This window comes from Crocuta crocuta, unplaced genomic scaffold (genome assembly GCF_008692635.1).
Source record: "Crocuta crocuta isolate KB4526 unplaced genomic scaffold, BGI_CrCroc_1.0 scaffold30, whole genome shotgun sequence".
Taxonomy (NCBI): domain Eukaryota; kingdom Metazoa; phylum Chordata; class Mammalia; order Carnivora; family Hyaenidae; genus Crocuta; species Crocuta crocuta.
The window spans coordinates 10,746,436-10,766,346 of record NW_027528345.1 but is presented as its reverse complement, the minus strand read 5'-3'; the positions used below and the strand labels follow the sequence as shown (position 1 = coordinate 10,766,346).

The 19,911-nt window shown below is 38.0% G+C and overlaps 2 protein-coding genes and 1 pseudogene across 6 annotated transcripts in view; 1 reads left to right on the top strand and 2 right to left on the bottom strand.

Annotated features, from left to right (window-relative positions):
• LARP4 (La ribonucleoprotein 4) overlaps positions 1-7,108 on the bottom strand; it is an 82,383-nt gene extending 75,275 nt beyond the window's left edge. For 3 of the 5 annotated variants that reach the window (XM_077753365.1, XM_077753368.1, XM_077753366.1), the window contains exon 1: positions 3,643-3,775. In XM_077753365.1, the coding sequence (XP_077609491.1) occupies positions 3,643-3,660 (18 nt within the window). In that variant the 5' untranslated portion in view covers positions 3,661-3,775. Of the gene's footprint in view, positions 1-2,743; positions 2,764-3,642; positions 3,776-4,954; positions 5,291-6,727 lie in introns of those variants that run through there. The other 2 variants (XM_077753367.1, XM_077753370.1) reach the window with 2 other exon arrangements.
• FAM186A (family with sequence similarity 186 member A) overlaps positions 5,372-19,911 on the top strand; it is an 82,197-nt gene continuing 67,657 nt past the window's right edge. The window contains exons 1-2 of the mRNA XM_077753672.1: positions 5,372-5,383; positions 7,387-7,590. Coding sequence (XP_077609798.1) covers positions 5,372-5,383; positions 7,387-7,590 — 216 coding nt within the window. The remainder of the gene's footprint in view (positions 5,384-7,386; positions 7,591-19,911) is intronic.
• On the bottom strand, positions 12,628-13,439 carry LOC144222886 (proteasome subunit alpha type-1 pseudogene; annotated as a pseudogene).

Sequence of the window (19,911 nt, the reverse complement as noted above, 5' to 3'; positions counted from 1 at the left end):
GAGCATGAGCGGGGAGGGGCAGAGACAGGAGACAGAATCTGAAGCAGACTCCAGGCTCTGAGCTGTCAGTACAAGCCTGACACCGAGCTTGAACTCACCAACTGCAAGATCATGACCTGAGTGAAGTCAGACACTTAACTGACTGAGCTACACAGGTGCCCCTCATTTTTTGTTGAAAAATGTTTATTTATGAATTATCCAAACATTTTTACCTCTTCTCAGAAAGCCAGGCATTGTATCTGCCTCCTTCAGAACAGAATGAGGAAAAAAACCCAATAAACTACTGAAGTCAATATAGCTCTTTGCAAGACTAAATTTAAAAAAAGTTACATCTAAGTGTTCCTTAAAATAGGATTCCCTGTCTGCCTATAGATTTCTATTACAGTATAGCTAGGTTCTAATTCTAGCTTCAATATTCACTAACTGTATAATCTTAGGCAAGTTTCTTATAGTCTTGGTGCCTTAGTTTACCTCTAAAATGGAGATAACAATTCTACCTACCGCACAGTCAGGCTTCTACAAATGTATACATGCAAAAACATTTACTAGGCCTGACACATGATAAGCACAACATATGTGTACATCACTATTATTATAGTGTTATTATATTTACTATTATCTCTCCCATGAATTCCAGTTATAAACTAGTTAAGCAGAGATCTTTCCAGAAAAATGCACACAATATTTTGGACACAACTGCAAAGCACTCCAATTCCAGATTAGAGTAGTCTCACCAAACATGATCCACAAGCAACCTGGTTTATGGTAAAGTGGTTCTTAACCTCTCTTAGGCCATAGACCCCTTTAGTAGTCCAATTAATCTACAGATCTCTTTTTAGGATATGTTTTTAAGTTTTAAAATGTACAGAATCAGAAAATAAACCAATTATGTTATAATTATCAAAATATTTTAAAATTTCTACCTTAGTAATAAATGTATTTCTTTACTAATGCATTAAATAACAGGATTAAAAAAATTTTTTTTAATGTTTATTTTTGAGAGAGAGAGAAAGAGAGAGACTGAGACAAGAGCACAGGCAGGGGAGGGGTAAAGAGGGAGACAGAAGCCAAAGTAGGCTCCAGATTGGAGCTGTCAGCACAGAGCCCAATGCAGGGCATGAGCTCCTGGAACTGTGACATCATGACCTGAGCTGATGTTGGACACTCAACCGTCTCAGGCAACCAGGTGCCCCTAAATAACAAGATTTTTAAGCATATAGTAACAAGGACTAATGAACAATATTTCAAGATACATGCAAAAAGTGCAATATATGAAAATATTTCTTGTTGCATCCATTGAAATTTCAATTCTAGATTTTAATTAGAAGCTAGTAAAAATAAACAAAAAAACTTTTTTCCTCAGCAAAGTTCATTGACTTCCTCAATTCTATCTAAGGACCCAGATTCAGGATCCCTGGCTTAGGGAAAAGTGCAAAAATAAGTTCTGGAGCCAGAGACTTGTGTTCTAGATGCCAGACTTCAGACTTGAGTCCCTACATTATTTGCGCCTGAATGACCTTAGACATCAAACTGAGCTTTGGTTCGCTCATTTAGAATAATTTCCAAATCTTATAGGTTATTCCTATAGTTATAAGGATCAAACATGCTTAAACACGCAAAATGACCAGTGTGTTGTTTTCTTACTGATTTTAATACCATATATTCAGCCCCAAATATTTAGTGACATTGTTAATTTTCAATAATTCATTATAGGAGTAAAATTAAAAACCACATACTGATTCACAAAGAAAGTGATTAATGGAAATATTAATTTCATGTAACAGTTCAATAAGAGTCAAGATTTGGCATTAGAATGACCTGTATCTAAACCCCAACTCTACTGCTGTTTTTTTTTTAAATTTTTTTAATGTTTTATTTATTTCTAGGGGAGAGAGAGAGAGAGAGAGACAGCGTGAGCAGGGGAGGGTCAGAGAGAGAGGGAGTCACAGGCTGAAACAGGCTCCAGGCGCTGAGCTGGCAGTCAGCACAGAGCCCGACGCGGGGCTCGAACCCACGAACCGCGAGATGATGACCTAAGCGAAAGTCGGACGCTTAACCGACTAAGCCACCCAGGCGCCCCACTACTACTCTACTTCTAAGTTACTTAACCTCTCCACCTCAGTTTTCTCATCTGTTAAACGCTGCAGTTGTTTTTAGAAACGACTGGATCTAGCTTAAACACTCAATAAATGGAGCTATTATTTAAGTTCACATTTTAACAAAGCCAAAGGAATCAATTTGGAACTCGAAAGTTTATTTTGGAATTCATGTTCATATAAATAAAAGTTCACATTCACTTGCCCACCAGAACACATACACACTTAAAATCTAAAGCATCTGCATGGCATAACGTTCCTAATACAAAATGGCACGGCTTAAAATCATACTGATTTATCAATATGATTTTAAAACAACAAAAAAACCCCAAAACCAAAACAAACAAAAAACCCCAAATGAGGATAAAAAATGGTAAACAGAATGGGTTTAGTAATTGCAAATCTTTTCATGATTTACTTCGAATATCCCAATAAATGTTTATTATGTCCAGACTACTAGACATACTCTAAAGTAGCTCTTTAAAACCCAATGTAAAGATCTCTAATTTATCAGCTACACGCCGTCAGTTAGATTTTTTTAAAAAAATTTAATCAAGTGTTTACTTTAAACCGGAATATTACGAGTACGATCCATCCCACCCTCCGAAAAAAAAACCTGGCCCCGGCTTCTCGATCCATTATACAACCTGTAAATTCCTTCCCTCATTGAAAAGATTCTTTTTATGGGCATAGTTAACAAGTGCCAAGTTGCGAAGTTGCAGCTTTGCTGGTTTGACGTTTTCACAATGCAAGAACAATATGATCTGGAATCTACTCAAAGCATTAGCCAGGCAGTCAGCTGATGCTCACTGCACACAAGAGAAAAGACAGAAATAAGAGAAATTAAACCTCGTATTTGTGCAAGGCAGGTATCCACCACCTTTAAAACTAAAACAGGCCAGCAGACGTTCCAGTTAAAATAAAAGCAGTTCAGTTGTTAAACAACATATGAAAAACGGCTTTCCCCAGACTATGCTGTTCTCATGCTTGGAATTTTCCTTGTATAAGGGCTTTTATCCGTTCATAAAACCAACCCCTCATCACGGAGCCACTGCCTGAGTAACTTTTACAAAAGGTCAAAGCGGTGCCTTTCAAGGCTTCCAAAGCCTACTGGCGTCTCCTCCGTTCACAGTAATTCGCTTTCCACCCACAGAACGTTCCAGAGACTTAGGGACGGGAACCAAACAAAATTTGGTGGGGGTTGCTAAGAAGAAGCTTTCAACTTTCTCTTCAACACACTTATTCCAAATTTCCCCTTCCTCCCTCCTCGGNCATATGGGACGGTTCCTCCTTCCTCAGATCCTCACGCCACACCAGACAAGCCTCGATTCTCCACCTTCAATTCTCTCCCCCTCACTTCCCACAGCTTCCTAAAGTGTTGTGGGAGCGCTGAGGGGAGCCGCTGGCCTGCACGGCCCAGGTGCTGTGTCAGCCTATCTGCCGGTTCCGCGGCGTGTACGGCCTGGAAAGTCACATGGCGGTGGGACCGGCCGGCGCCTCCACACTCCTGCTCTCCTCACAGCTGGACATTACCAAGTCCACTCACCTCCACGAAGAGCAACATGTCTTCCTCCGTTCGGCCCAATCGTTCTCGCTTCCGCGACTCCAACGGGCTTACAGGCCCGAGCCCCAATCGCTAGGATAAGGACACCCTCCAGGCCCCTCCACCCGGCAGTGGACCCGGCTCCTCCCCCGCCGTCAGCCGCTGCGGCCTGACCCGCCCAGTCCCACCTCCCTTGAAAGAGCAACTGTTTCCGGTTCTAGAAACCAATTACTTCCGGGAGAAGAGAAAGCCGTCGGCGCACTCAACTTTTGCGCTACCTTTTCCAACCCCAGTACGGGATGTACTATCATAAGTCCTGGGGGGAGGAGGGAAGCAATCAGAGGAAGGCACCATTTTGTACCACGGGGGTGTGTAAAAATCTTACGCGTTTTGTCCCTCGCCAAACGGAGGGTTACTACTGCTATAACAATTACGCAGTCTTCATAGTTCAAAATCTAGATCTGGTGAAAAGGCAACTTTATGTGAGGTGTACTGGACAGACGCCCAATCCTTCCGAAAAGGTGGTGGCTCGCAGAAACAGTCGAGAAGAAAAAAAAAAAAACAAGCAGAAGTAATAGTAAATGTATTAATAGCCAGTACTGTATATTAAAAGCTTACTACGTGCCTGGCATTATTTTAAGTGTTTTATGTGAATTAATCTTTAAAAACAACCTTATGCAATAGGTTTTATCCTCCCATTTTACATGTGAAGGAGCCCTCTAGGAGGGCGGGTTTCTCCTAGACACACCTTTAAAGAACTTTGCACTGTGTTTACATAAATCCACATATATGCTACTTAATAACACTTTGTATGGATAGCCTCTACATTGAGGTTATGTCATGTCAAATGAAATCCAACAAAAACAAAACTAAAAAATTATACTTTTCTGTTAGATGATCCAAATTTCTTATTATCTTGAGCAATACCTAGTAAGCTTTATCCCTCTCTATCAGTCCTACTTCTATATCCTAGTTCAGACACTTACTTTTGACATAGTTATGTATTAATTTTTTTCTACTGGTTTTTTCCATTCTATTATTTCAACAATCTTTCTAAATTAAAGGTTTCATTTTCACCAAACTGCTGTTACTTGCTTTCAAGACCTTACCATTCTGATCCCATGTAATCTCCCTTACTTTACCTTGAATGAATCGTCTCACTTTTTCACTTAGATACTAAATTAATTCCTCCATCAAACTCCTGATATTTGTATACCTCCTCTCCCTAACCTGATCCACAGTAAATTCAACATTACTTCATCTCAATTAAATCAATCTCCTCACCTTTCTCCTGAAAGAAAAACTCAACACTCACCTCCAAAGCCATGGCTCAAGGTGTCTTCACTATCTGGAATGTCTTCATTTGTCAATCAACCTTCTCTCTCCATAGAGCTTTCCCAAAGACACTGCTCCCTTGCTTCTTCATGTCCTTTATTAGTAGTGCTCAAATATTCTATCTTAAATTTTTTTCTTTTTTCGTTTGTTTTTTAGTTTCTTCACAGTTCCCTATCATATATTCTTCACAGTGTGAGATAATGGTGGCCACATAGTAGTATCTTTCAACAAATGCTTGCCAAATTGAAAGGGAAGAAGAGAGATTTTAAATTTTGCTTTAAAAAGCCTTCATTTCCAGTTGCTGATGAAGTTCATGCTGCATAAAAAATATGAGAGAGGGAGAAAGCACAACAATCCTAAATTAGTTTAGTTGACAAGCATGTAGGCTGCTTTGTGAATGCGTGCTGGGGTAAGTAAGCAATGTAAAAAAGTCACAAGAAATAAAGTTACTTAAGGATCTCAAAATCGAATATTATCAACAAAGTGCTTAGATTGATAATTTCAAGGAATGCTGCATAATGATAGATATTTTAATCAAACTTCACGTTTATTAAAAATTCTAATTGTAGTCCTTTCAGAAAACATTAGTAATTTTGTTGACTGGACAGAATTGTGATTATGGAAAAGGAGGGAATAGTTTTTATGACTGGGGGGGTGGGAATCTAACAATAAAAGAAAGTGCTCTGGGGCTTAGAAAATTTCCATGGAAATGGAATCTGAGACTATAAGGAATATCCAAACTTTAGAAAATTTCTATGGAGAAACTGAGGACGAATATGTCAAATGCTTAAAAAAAAAAAACAGAAAAAACTAAAACACAGCATCTGGTTTTGAGAAGTTCACTGACTAATGGACAGAGACAAAAATAGTTACATTTCAATGAGATAGGTACTGTAATAGAAAATTTACAAAGTGTTTTGGGAACACAGAGGAGGGGATAACTTAGTGGAATATTAGAAGGGAAAATATTTAATTTGACGTATATTGATTGATTTCTTAAAAGACAACTATTTTGTGACCCCTGATTCCCATTCTCTGAAGGACTGAAACATATAAATTATTTAAATTCACAAACGCACAGCAAGAATTCAACTTAAGAAGCTCCTATAGAGGGGCGCCTGGGTGGCTTAGTCGGTTAAGCGTCTGACTTTCGCTTAGGTCATGATCTCGCAGTTCATGGGTTCGAGCCCCGCGTCGGGCTCTGTGCTGACTGCCAGCTCAGAGCCTGGAGCCTGTTTCAGTCTGTGACTCCTTCTCTCTCTGACCCTCCCCTGCTCATGCTGTCTCTCTCTCTCTCTCTCCTAGAAATAAATAAAACATTAAAAAAAAAAAAGAAGCCTATAGAGAAATTAAGTTATATATCCATAATTTGTAGAAAATCTTAATGATATTAGATAGTTAATGAATACATACACCTAGTTACATAATAATAAAACTATATAAACAGAGACTAGACATAACTACATCAAATTCATGACTTGTCATTGCCTCTGAAAAGCGGCAGAGGGGAAGGAAGGAGTCTAGGGAGAACACTAAAAGGGACTCCAACTTTATCTCCAATGCTTAATTTTATTTAAAAATTTCTGAAGCAAATATTACAAAAAGTTAATATTTGTTCATTCTACATGATAGGCACATGACTACTTGTAATATTACTTTCTGTACTGTTTCATATTTTTCAATTAAAAAAAAGCTACACAGCCAACAAAACCACCCTCTCCTTTAATTGCTCCAGTGACCCAAATCCTTTCACCTTCTCGGCATCAAAGGAGCTGCCCAGAGTATTCCGCTTTCAGTTAAAAAGCAGCACCCAGTGTTCCCTTCAATTTTTCCAGCCAACTATGGAAATTCAAAATCTTCAGTCGAGTTCCTTGAAAAAATGAGTAACTAAGCAATGCAAAGAGTATGATCTTCATTCAAACAATGTCTTCCAAATTACATGTCTAGGACAGGTAGAGGGGCAGCTGAAGAAGTTGTAGCACACCTAATCGATTACAGGCTTAAAAATTCTTAAGCAAAATCTCAGGAAGAGAGAAGAATCAGGAGTTGCATTTGATATGCTGGATCTCGAGTTCTAACACCTAGATTTTAAGCTTATTTAAGCAGGACTATATCTTCTATTTTTTCTAGTGTTCCTGTTGTCTATTCTTTCCTACCCTCCCACCCCCCTTCACCCTTCTACAGTCACAGCGTATAGAATGCCTAGTTCTTTGCATATAGTAAGCACTCTTGAAATGCCTAAGTTATTGAAGACACAATGGATCTATTATGACATCACCAGGACTGGAGTACCATGGTTAACAACCAAATAGTAACAGGGTAAACCACGATCTCTGGAAGCAGGAAAGACTTCTAGCTTCCTCGTGGACATTATCATTTGCCTAAATTCAGTGAAAAGAGAAGAAATAAAAGAAAATAACTCAACTTTTCAAAATATTTATCAAAATGGAGAGTGGGATAGAAAGCGAATCTGAATCAGAAAAAGGAGCTGTGGATTCCACCATCATGTCCGTAATACCCTTTTATAAATCAGAGGTCCCTAAGCTGGAAATCCCATTGGCAGTACAGAATGTCATCTCTAGAATTGAGCAAGCACAGCTTAATCGAGCCAGAGAGGTAGGTAGTAAATGAGAAGTTTAGATTACAACTTTCTTTTCTACCCTTCAGTGATAAGCTACATTTTTTTTAGAACTCATTTATTTTCATGATCTTTGTGTTTGAGGTAACTTTGATTTCAAATAATAATTTCACCTGACTCTGTGGATAACAAGCTCCAATTTTACGTTAATCTCTTTAACTTTCCTATCAGAATTAATCAAACCTTTTAAGAAATAAATCATGTGCGCTATTGAGTGATTGGGAAAAATTAAAATCTACAGCTAATATTAGTATCTAATTTCAGTTAATAATTTTCATCAGTTCTCATCTGAGCTTTTGTCAAACAGCTGTTAACAAGAAGAAGGAGCTTGGTTTGAATTCCAGCTCCTTTTATTTCCCCCAGACACCTCATGGAAGGGAAATTTATTGGCCAAGAGAAATCCATGGACAATGAACAGAAAGCTTAAATAATATAACAATCCAATAAACCCCAAACAATTAAGGCTATACTGCATTCTAGTCTCTCAAACAGACTACAACAAAACCAATCAGGTTAAAATAAATTAATTCAGGGAAGTTTCTTCCTATGTTTAAGGAGTGCTAAATATTTGTACTTTCTCATTCTCCACATAAACTTACTCCTGCTCCAACTCTCCACAACAAAGAACAATAACCTGGTATTTGCTTTTACACCTTTGTTGAAATATAATTGAAACATAATAAACTGCATATTTTTTACAAGTTTTGATATACATAAAAACCTGTGAAACACAATCACAGTTCACCACAATCAACATAATGAACTTACCCATCACCCTGGAAAAGTTTCTTCACGCTCCATTACAATTCCTCCCACACACCCTTCCCCACTCCTACCCCAATTTCTAGGCAACTGACAATCTGTTTTCTTTATTATAGATTATTTTGTATTTTAAAATAATTTTATGAGTGGAATCATACAGCATCTACTTTCTTCTGTCTCCTTTCTTTTAGCATAATCATGTTGAGGTTCATCCACATTCTTTTTTTTTTAATGTTTTTATTTATATTTGAGAGAGAGAGAGCGCGCGCATGAGCGCAAGTAGGGAAGGGGCAGAGAGAGAAGAAGACAAAGAATCCCAAGCAGGTTCCAGGCTCTGCCCTGTCAGCACAGAGCCCAACGCAGGGCCTGAACCCATGAACAGTGATACCAGCGCCTGAGCTGAAGTCGGACATCCAACCGAGACACCGAGGCACCCCGAGATTCATTCACATTCTTATTGATATAAATAGTTCGTTCTTTTTTTTTTTTTTTTAGGTTTAAAAAAACCTGTCAGCACAGAGCCTGATGTGGGTCGTGATGCAGGGTTTGATCTCATGAACCATGAGATCGTGACATGAGCCGAAATCAAGAGTCAGACGCTTAACCGACTGAGCCACCCTGGTGCCACAATAATTCATTCTTTTTATTGCTGAGTATTTTTCCACGGCATAGACATTTGGGTTGCTTTGGGCTTGGGGTTGTTACAAATGAAACTGCTATGAATATTCGTGTACTTTTGCATGACTTATTTTGTAGACCCATGCTTTCATTTCTTCAGGGTAAATACTTAGGTTGGAATGGCTGGGTCATATGGTATGTAAATGTTCAATTTTAAAATAAGCTACCAAACTATTAAAAAGTAGTTATATATCTGTTGGCTATCTGGATGTTTCCTTTGGGAAAATGTCTATTCATGTCTTCTATTAAGACATGAAATGGGTTTAAAAACCCATTTTTAAACTGGTTTGGGTTTTATTTGTTTTTTGGGTGTTGAGTTTTATAAGTTCTTTATATATTTTGGATACTAACCCTTTATCAGACATGTCATTTGCAAATATCTTCTCCAAAAAAAAAAATCTTCTCCCATTTTGTAGGTTGCCTTGTAGTTTTGTTGATTGTTTCTTAGGCTGTGCAGAAGCCTTTTATTTTAGTAAATTCCCAATAGTTTTTTGTTTGGTTTGGTTTGGTTTGGTTTTTTTAGTCTTTTTGCTTTTGTTTCCCTTGCCTCAGGAGACACATCTTTTTTTTCTTAAATTTTTTAATGTTTACTTTTTTTATAAAATTTTTTTAAATATTTTTATTTATTTCTGAGAGAGAGAGAGACAGCGTGAGCAGGGGAGGGTCAGAGAGAGAGGGAGACACAGAATCTGAAACAGCCTCCAGGATCTGAGCTGGCTGTCAGCACAGAGCCCGGTGCAGGGCTCAAACCCACCAACTGTGAGATCATGACCCAAGCAAAAGTCAGACGCTCAACCGACTGAGCCACCCAGGTGCCCCATGTTTATTTTTGAGAGAGAGAGAGACAGAGTGTGAGCAGGGGAGAAGCAGAGAGAGAGAGAGTGTACACACACACACAGAATCCGAAGCAGGCTCCAGGCTCCGAGCTGTCAGCCTAGAGCTGGACACGGGGCTCAAACTCACGAGCTGTGAGATCAAGACCTGAGCTGAAGTAAGACGCTTAACTGACTGAGCCACCCAGGCATCCCCTCAGGGGACACATCTAGTAAGAAGTTGCTAGGGTTGATGTCAAAGCTGTTTCTGTCTGTTTCCTCCCTTAGAATTTTGATGGTTCCTGTCTCACATTTAGGTCTTTAATCCATTCTGAATTTATTTTTGCTTATGGTTAAGAAAGTGGTCCAGTTTCAGGAGTCCCTTGATGGCTTAGTTAGTTAAGCCTATGACTGACTGTTGATTGGGCTTTGGACTCTTGATTTCGGCTTAGGTCATGATCTCATGGTATGTGGGTCCAAACCCTGCATCAGGCTTTGTGCTGGCAGTGCAGAGGCTGCTTGGGATTTTCTCCTTCCATCTCTCTGTGCCGCTCCCCTGCTAGCTCGCTCTCTCTCTTTCAAAAATAAATAAATAGGGGAGCCTGGGTGGCTTAGTCGGTTAAGCGTCTGACTTTTGCTTGGGTCATGATCTCGCGGTTCCTGGGTTCGAGCCCCACGTCGGGCTCTGTGCTGACTGCCAGCTTAGAGCCTGGAGCCTGTTTCAGTCTGTGACTCCCTCTCTCTTTGACCCTCCCCTGCTCACGCTGTCTCTCTCTCTCTCCTAGAAATAAATAAAAAACATTAAAAATTTTTTAAAAATTAAAAAAAATAAATAAAAATATTAAAATTTTTTAAAAAGAAAATGGTTCAGTTTCATTCTTTTGCATGTTGCTGTCCAATTTTCCCAATACCATTTGTTGAAGAGACTAGCTTTTTACCATTGGATATTCTTTCTTGCTTTGTTGAAGTTAAATTGACCATATACTTGTGGGTTCATTTCTGGGTTTTTTTGTTCTTTTTTTAAAAATTTTTTAATGTTTATTTATTTTTGACAAAAAGAGTGTGAGCAGGGGAGGGACAGAGAGAGACGGAGACACAGAATCTGAAGCAGGCTCCAGGCTCTTAGCTGTCAGCACAAAGCCCTATGCGGGGCTTGAACTCAGGAGCCATGAGATCATGACCTGAGCCCAAGTCAGATGCTCAACCGACTGAGCCACCCAGATGCCACCTCTTTTTCTATTCTGTTCCACTGAACTATGTGTATTTTTGTGCTAGTACCATCATCAGGGAAATACAAATCAAAACTACAGTGAGATATCACCAGTCAGAATGGCTACAATTAACAATACAGGAAACAACAGGTGTTAGTGAGGATGTAGAGAAAGGGGAACCCTCTTACACCGTTGGTGGGAATGCACACTGGTGTAGTCACTCTGGAGAACAGTATGGAGTTTCCTCAAAAAGTTAAAAATAGAACTACCCTCTGATCCAGCAATTACACTACTAGGTATTTACCTAGGTGATAAGGATTAAGGTGTTTTGTGGAAGTGTGGAATGACTATAGTGTATACCTGAAAATAATATTACACTGTATGTTAACTACCTGGAATTAAAATAAAAACTTCTAAAAAGTAGTTATACTATTTTATATTCCCACAAGCAGTATATGAGTTTTCAATTATTCCACATCTTTATCAACACTTCATGTTTTCAGTCTTTTAAATTTTAACCATTCCAGGGGTACCTGGGTGGCTCAGTCGTTTAAGCATCCAACTTCGGCTCAGGTCATGACCTCACAGTTCATGAGTGCAAGCCCCACATCAGGCTCTGTGCTGACAGATGGCTCAGAGCCTGGAGCCTGCTTCGGATTCTGTGTCTCCCTCTCTCTCTGACCCTCCCCCACTAATGCTCTGCCTCTCTTTCAAAAATAAATAAACATTAAAAATTAAAAAAAAAATAGATTCCACTCTCTGAAGGTTTGGAGAGTCTAGATCTTTAATTTTAACCATTCCAAAAGATATTTAATAGTATCTCATTGTGGTTTTAATTTGAATTGTTGTAATGACTAGTAATTTTGAGCAACTTCCCATGAGTTTATTTGCACTCAATATGTCTTCTTTAGCAGTTCAAATATTTTGACGATATTTAAAAAATTTATTGGTCTATGCTCTCATTTTGAGTTTTGGATATTTTTATGTCTTCTGATTACAACTTTTATCAGATAGGTGGTTTGCAAATATTTTTTCCCATTCTGTGGCTTGTCTTTTTCTTCTACTAATTGTGTCTTTCAAAGAACAAAATTCCATAGTCCAATATATCAATGTTTTCTTTCTTCCAGAGCAAACTTTGACTAACTCAAGGTCACAAATATTTTCTCTTATGTATTCTTCTAGGAGTTTTATACTTCTAGATTTTACATTTAGTCTATGGTTCAACTTGTCTTTTTTTTTTTTGGCAAGTAAAAAAATTTTATTTCACAGTTGTCTTTAAAACCACAAAGACACTATGCTCTTCATATAAAAATATTAGTACAGATAATTATACTTTCTAGAAAATGATTATATAGACACTTTCAAAGAAAAATCCACACCACTATATGGTTTCAGAGAAGTTGTTTGGAAGAAAGCTCACTTCTGGACTGATTCCTAAAACATACTATAAGACCACCCTGCATATTTTGGTTCAAAGTATAGATTATTGTCATCAGTACACAAGCCTGAATTCTTACACATTTGGTAATATGCATATAGACTGGCTTATGACTTAATGTTCCATTTGTTCTTTGGCATTATCTGCAGGTTCATCAGCAGGTTGAATAGGCTATGCTTTTATGTGTGGTTTTTCTTCAAGATCTTCCAGAAATGGAGGTAAATCATCAGTATCATAAATCATAAACTCCAAGTCTTTACCAACAATTCTAATGGACACATTCTTTGTAGTTAGGTCCTGTTCTGCAGGAAGTATCTTTTGTAAGGCACACATACCATGTTTGACCAATTCATTCAAACTGTACTCCATAAACCCAGACATATGTCTCTCTAGGTAAGTACAAGCTGATTGAAAACAAGCTCCAACGGACACAGCTCTACAGTCAAAATAGTTAGCAGATGGACAAATTTGAAAATGCGAGGGCCCATATCAACCAGCAATAAGCAGTCCAACACCATACAGTCTTTGGCCATATTGTTGTGTTGGTATCTGGGTCTTGCTTTCAATTAGAGATACAAGATGAGACGCAGGAAGAGGCCTGTCAAATACAAATCTGGAATCCAAACACTCCTGGTGCATAAAATTACCTAGCAATCTAACATCAGCAGTAAGTTCCACAACTGAGATACCAATATGGTTGTCAACAGGGAGAATTTTTTTTCTGATGAGCTGTAGGCTCTGACCATGCTGTCTTCAATGCAACCAATACTAGATGTTGTTTTTTTTTTGGGGGGGTTGTTTGTTTTTTTCTTCAGATCAACTGTGGCTAACCCTTGTTTGACAGCTTCCATTGCATATTCAATTTGTTGAATCTTGCCCTGAGGGCTCCAAACAGTGACATCATTGTCATACTGGTTGTGCAACATGGCTCTGGCCCTGGGCCTGGCTCTATGGTTCATTTTGTTCTTAATCTTTGTAAGTGATGTCAGATATTGATTGAGGTGTTTTTAAAAGACAAGACAAGACAAGACAAGACAAGACAAGACAAGACAAAAATCAGGGGAGCCTGGGTGGCTCAATCTGTTGAGCAGCTGACTTTTGCTCAGATCTTGATCTCGTGGTCTGTGAGTTTGAGCCCCATATTGGGCTCTGTACTGACAGCTCAGAGCCTGGATCCTGTTTCAGATTCTGTCTCCTTCTCTCTCTGCTCCTCCCTGACTCACGCTCTGTCTCTCCCCCTCTCTCAAAAATAAGCATTAAAAAAAATTAAAAAATAACAATTATTGTAGATCCATTTGTTGAAAAGACTATCCTATCTCCATTGCATTGCATTGCACCTTTATTGAAAATCATTCGACCATGTATGTGTGAGTTTATGGATTCTCTAGACTGTTCTCTTGATCTATTTATATATCTTTATTCTTTTTTTTAACTTTTTCTAATGTTTATTTTTGAGAGAGAGAGACAGAGCATGAGTAGGGGAGGGGCAGACAGAGGAAGACACAGAATCTGAAGCAGGCTCCAGGCTCTGAGATGTAGGTGCAAAGCCTGACAAGGGGACCGAACTCAGGAACCACGAGATCATGACCAAGCCAAAGTCGGCACTCAACTGACTGAGCCACCCATGAGCCTCTATCTTTATTCTAATACTACAGTGTCTTTTTTGATTACTGAGGTCTTATAATCATCTTGAAATCATGTACTTTTAGTTCTCCAATTTCATTCTTTTTCAATTATGCCCAGCTTGTTTGCTCACATCTTTCTTCTATCCCCATTTCCTCTTCTTGGGCTTCTTTTTCTGGAGGGACACATTCAACATTCATAACCTAAAAACTCTCTTTATCCACACTACTTTCTCCCTTTACATTTCCATACAAAATTTAGAATCAGTCTGTCAAATTCTAGTGGGGGAAAAAAGGCCCGCTGGTGTCTTGATTGGGATTGTATTGAATTTATAGATCAGTTTGGGGAGAATTAAGAACTTAATATTGAGTCCTTTGAGCTGTGAACACAGCATATCTCTGTATTTTAGTTAGGTCTAATTTTTCTCAGAAATGCTATACCTTGCATATCTTTTATTGCTCCCTAAGTATGTCACATTTTTATAGTATCATGAATAGAATTGTTTTTTCATTTTGATTCTCAATTGTTCACAATTAATATATATACATACAATATATTTTTGTATGTTCATCTTGTATAATAAAACCCAGTTACTAGTCCTCATAGGTTTTCTTCATATATTCCTTGGGATTTTCTACATAGACAACCTTGTCATATGTTAATAGAGGCAGTCTGATTCCTCCTTTTATGTCTGTGCAATTAAGGTTTGTTTTTTTGTTTTTGTTTTTTAATTTGAGAGAGAGAGGGGATCTGAAGCAGGCTCCATGATTACAGCTTAGAGCCCATTGCAGGGCTCAAACTCACGAACCATGAGATCATGACCTGAGTTGAAGTCAGACTAACCAACTGAGCCATCCAGGTGGCCCCACATCTGTGTGCATTTAAACTGGTTTTTTTTTTTTGAGGGGGAGGGGAAAAATAAATAAACTTTTAAGAAAATGTTTATTTATTTTTGAAAGAGAGACAGAGTGCAAGCAGAGGGAGGGGCAGAGAGAGAGGGGGAGACACAGAATTCAAAGCAGGCTCCAGGCTCTGAGCTGTCAGCACAGATACGGGGCTCAACCCCATGAACCGTGAGATCATGACCTGAGCCCAAGTTGGATGCTTAACCAACTGAGCCATCCAGGCGCCCCTATCAAGTTTTTTTTTTTTTTTTTAACTTACTGAGTAGACAAGGAACAACGGTATAAAGTTGAATAGAAGTGATGAGACATCCTTGTTTTCTTCATGATGTTAAGGGAAAGAATTCAGTCTTCCCCATTTACTATGATTACAGCAGTGTATTTTTTATGGTGCTCTTTATCAAGTTGGAGAAAGTCTCTTCCTCTCTCAATTTGCTTGTTTTTGTTTTTTTTTGTTGTTGTTGTTGTTTTGTTTTTTAGAGAGAGAGAGTGCACGAGCGAAATAGAATCTTAAGCAGGTTCCAAGTCCAGGATGGAGCCTCACCTAGGGCTCCAACACAGAGCTTTTTCTCACAACCCTGATGAAATCATGACCCTGACATCATGACCTGAGCCCAAATCAAGAGTCAGATGCTTAACTGACTGTGCCATCCAGGTGCCTCTGCCAAGATTTTTAATTAGGAACAGATACTGGGTTTTATCAAAAGGTTTTACTGCAACTATTGGGATAATCATGTGATTTTTTGTGTCGTTTTGAATCTGTTAAAATAGTGAATTACATTGATTTATGACTGATAAACCAACCTTAACATTTTGTGGATAAATTCCATTCACTCATAATGTAGTACTCTTTATATTATCTTGCATTCAATCTGCTAACATTTGTTATTTTTTGTGTCTATGTTTATAAAACATGTTGGTTGTAGTCTTCTTTTCTTTTTTTTAAGCAAGCTTCATGCCCAGCATGGAGTCCAACATGGGGCTTAACTCATGACCTTAAAACCCCTGAGATCAAGACCTGAGCTGAGATCAAAAGTCAGATGCTTAACCAACTAAGCCACCCAGGCGCCCTGTAGTTTTCTTTTAATACTTAGGTTTTGGCATCAGACTAATAATAGCTTTATAAACTCAAGTAAAATATTTTCAATTTTCCATAAGACTTTGTTGAGAATTGGCATTTCCTTTTATGTTTGGTAGAATCCACTAAGTGTTGGGATGGGGTAAGGAGAAATAATCAATGGAACAATCTAGACTTGTGTTTTAATTCATGGGAAAGTTTTAAACTATAAATTTAATTTAAAAAATTGCAAAGCTATCCAAGTTATCTGTCTTCTTGAGTGAGCTTTCACAGTTCGTATCTTGCAAGTAATTTGTCCATTTTATCTTAGGTAATTTTATTGGCCTAAAATTGTTCACAATAAGCCCTTATGATCCCTTTATTATCTGTAGAATATGTAATAATGGCACTTTTCATTTCTGGTATTAGTTATTTTCTTCTCTCTCTCTCTCTCCTCTTATCAGTCCAGCTAGAGGTTTACAAATTATTATGAATTATTGTTATTTTCAAAGAACCAACTTTTGATTTCACAGATTTTCTCTAATTCTGTTTTCTATTTTACTCATTTCTACACTGATCTTTATTATTTTATTTACACTACTTACTTTGGATATAATTTACTTTTTTCTGAACTTTTTTTAGATTGAATGTATTATATTATTATGATTCCATTTTATTTCCTTTATTGATTTCTTAGCTATGGCACTGTTTCATCTTTTAAGTGGTTGCTTTAGGGTTTATAGTATACTCTACCTACCTTCAGGTGGTAAACTACCACTTTTGAATAGTGTATGAGCCTTACAGTAATATGCTACCATTTTCTCTCTCTTGGCCTTTGTGGTATTCATATCATACTTCTACATGTGTTATAAATATTTATTATCTCTTACTTACTGTTTTAAACAGGCAATTACCCATTTTTCAATTTTTTTATCGTGGTAAAATATACGTAATATAAAATTTATTATTTTAACTATTTTTAATTGTACAATTCAGTGGCATTAAATAATTTACAGTATTGTATAAACATCAACACTATTTTCAGAAATTTTCATCATCCCAAGCAGAAACTCTGACCCACTTAACAATAATCGCCCATTTCCCCCAAACCTTGGCAATTACCATCCTATTTTCTGTCTCTATGAATTTCCCTCCTCTAGATACCTTATATAAGTGGAATCATAAAGTATTTGTCCTTTTGTGCCTGGTGTGTTTCACTTAGCTTGTCTTCAAAGTTCATTTATGTTCAGAATTNCATATATATATATATATATATATATATATATAAGTATACACACACACACACACACACACACTCTTTGGAAAAATATCTATTAAGTCTTTTGCCCATTTGGAACTGAGTTTGTTCTTGTCGAGTTCTAGGAAGTCTTTATATACTCTGGTTATTAACCACTTATCAGACATATGATTTGCAAATATTTTCCTCCACTCTGTGTATTGGTTTTTTGCTGTGTTGATAGTTGTGATAGTTAATTTTATGTGTCAACTGGACTGGGCCATGGAGCACCCAGACATTTAGCCAAATATTATTCTGAGTAAGTCCATGAAGATGTCTCTGGATGACATTAACACTCAAGTCAGACTAAGTTAAGCAGAATGTCTTCTCTAATGTGAGTGGATCTCAGCCAGTTAATTAAAAACCCGAATAGAACAAAAGGGAGCTCTACCTCCCTGCCTTCCTTGAGCTGGGGCATCAGTCTTTTCCTGCCATCAGACTTGAATTGAAACATCAACATTTTTGAGCCTGCTGGCATTTGGACTGAAACTACACCATAGACTATCTTGGCTCTCCAGCTTGGCAACTGAAAATCATGAGATTTCTTAGCCTCCATAATCATGTGAACCAATTCTTTGTAATCTCTTTATATATATCCCTCTATATTTATTTATTTATTTATCTGTGTACATATAGTCCATTGTTTCAGTTTCTCTGGAGAATGCTAATACTGCTAATACAGAGTCTGGTATAGAGAGAGTAGTTCTGGAGGAATAGAATCTTAAGGATAAGTTTTCTGAATTGGCTTTAGGATTTCTGGAATTGACTTTCTAATATGACTAGATTTAAAGATGTGAATAACTCTGTTTCCAGTATTAAAGAGAGCATTGATAATCCTTGGCAAAGTCTGTCAATTAAGATATGTAAAATATTACTATTGGATACTCTTAACTAATAGCTTTTATAGGAAGCAAGTATCTGGGTGACTATGTACATGATACTTTCAAACATTTTTGGCAAACTAACAAATATAATGAGATCTTAATGTCACTGGATAAAGTGGGGGAAAGAAAAGGATGATGAGGGATACAAATTTCTAGCTCAAGCACCACACGAATGACCTGAAAGCTTCTTTGTGTTTCCTTATCTCCTATAGCTGCATGGCTGAGATTGCTTAAAATTAAACCAAGAATCTCATTCTCTGACTGGATGAATTACAATGCAGGTTGAATTCCTAGCCTTGCAGGGTGTCTGCTGTTAAAGTAAAGGCATTGATTGGGAAGGAACAGGACTCTGAAAATTGGAATGGGGATGTGTGGCAAGGACCTGATAAAGCTCAGGACATTAAGCCTCTAAATTCTGATGAGTGTGCTTCACTAGGGGAGCCACCTCTCCATCCTCCATAGGAGCAGCCTCTTCATATCTGTGGGAGTGGCCTCTTTGCCCATAGTAGGAGTGGCCTCTCCACTCCTGGGCCAAAGGAATTGACCCTGCATTGTCTGAAGAAACTGTAATGACCTCTCTCGAGGCAGCTGCCATGCAAGCTAATGCTGAGTTTTTTCAGAAACTACTCTCACCACATCTTTTTGTTTCTAGACTTATAACTATACTCAAATCCAGCAGGGCACTGAAGGTGAAGTTCAAAGTGTGATCCGTGAGGACATGCACTACACTCCAAAAGAATGACTTGAGTTTTCTAATATTTACAGATGGAAATCCAGGTACATGTGTAGGCATGGACATTAAGTGCATAGGATAATAGTGGAAGCTACATAAAGTTGGGTCAGGCTGAATTTGTTGATATGGGTTCACTAAGCAGAGACCTTGTATTTAATATTACAGCTTGGGGAATTAGAAAAGGTTCTAACTGGTTGGTTGGTTGGTTATTTGGTTGGTTGACTGGTTGAAATGTGGACCAAAAGGTTGCCCACAGTGAGAAAGAAATGCCAGACTTGCCCTGGTCTAATGTAGAGGAAAGAATTCAAAGGCTTGGGGAAACTGGAATGTTAGAGTGGATTTGTTACTTAGTACCTACTGAACCACTCCAGAAAAGTGTAAAACATATACCTTTTACTGTGACTGTGAGAAATGAATTTATGAGAGAGGTCTGGGCATCCTTGGAGAGCTCTGTGATTACCCTTCTAGGCCAGATCTTACAGTGGGAAACACAGTCACTGAACTGGGAAACCTAAATATAATGGGAGTAATTGAATCCTGAGGTGACAGGGGCCAAGTTATGGTACTCAACCACCAAAGGCCAAGTGGATTGGTTATTGTAATGGATGGCAGAGTCAAAGCTTCAACCAAAATGCCCTCATTTATAAAGAACTATAACATTGGCTAGTTGATTATGGTGTTCCTAGAAGTTAAATAGATAAGAAGCTTACTAAATTCTCATTTGATCTGTGTAAGTAGAAAACTTCTAGGTCAAGTGAACAAAAGTCTAAACTGAATCATAAAGAGTCATGGCCCCTCATTCAGACCCAGACTTGAGCTGCTTTACAGACCCAGAACCTCTTGAATAAAGGCAAGGCTGGGTCCTTTGAGGAATGACTATGGTACACTGCAAAAATTTATGG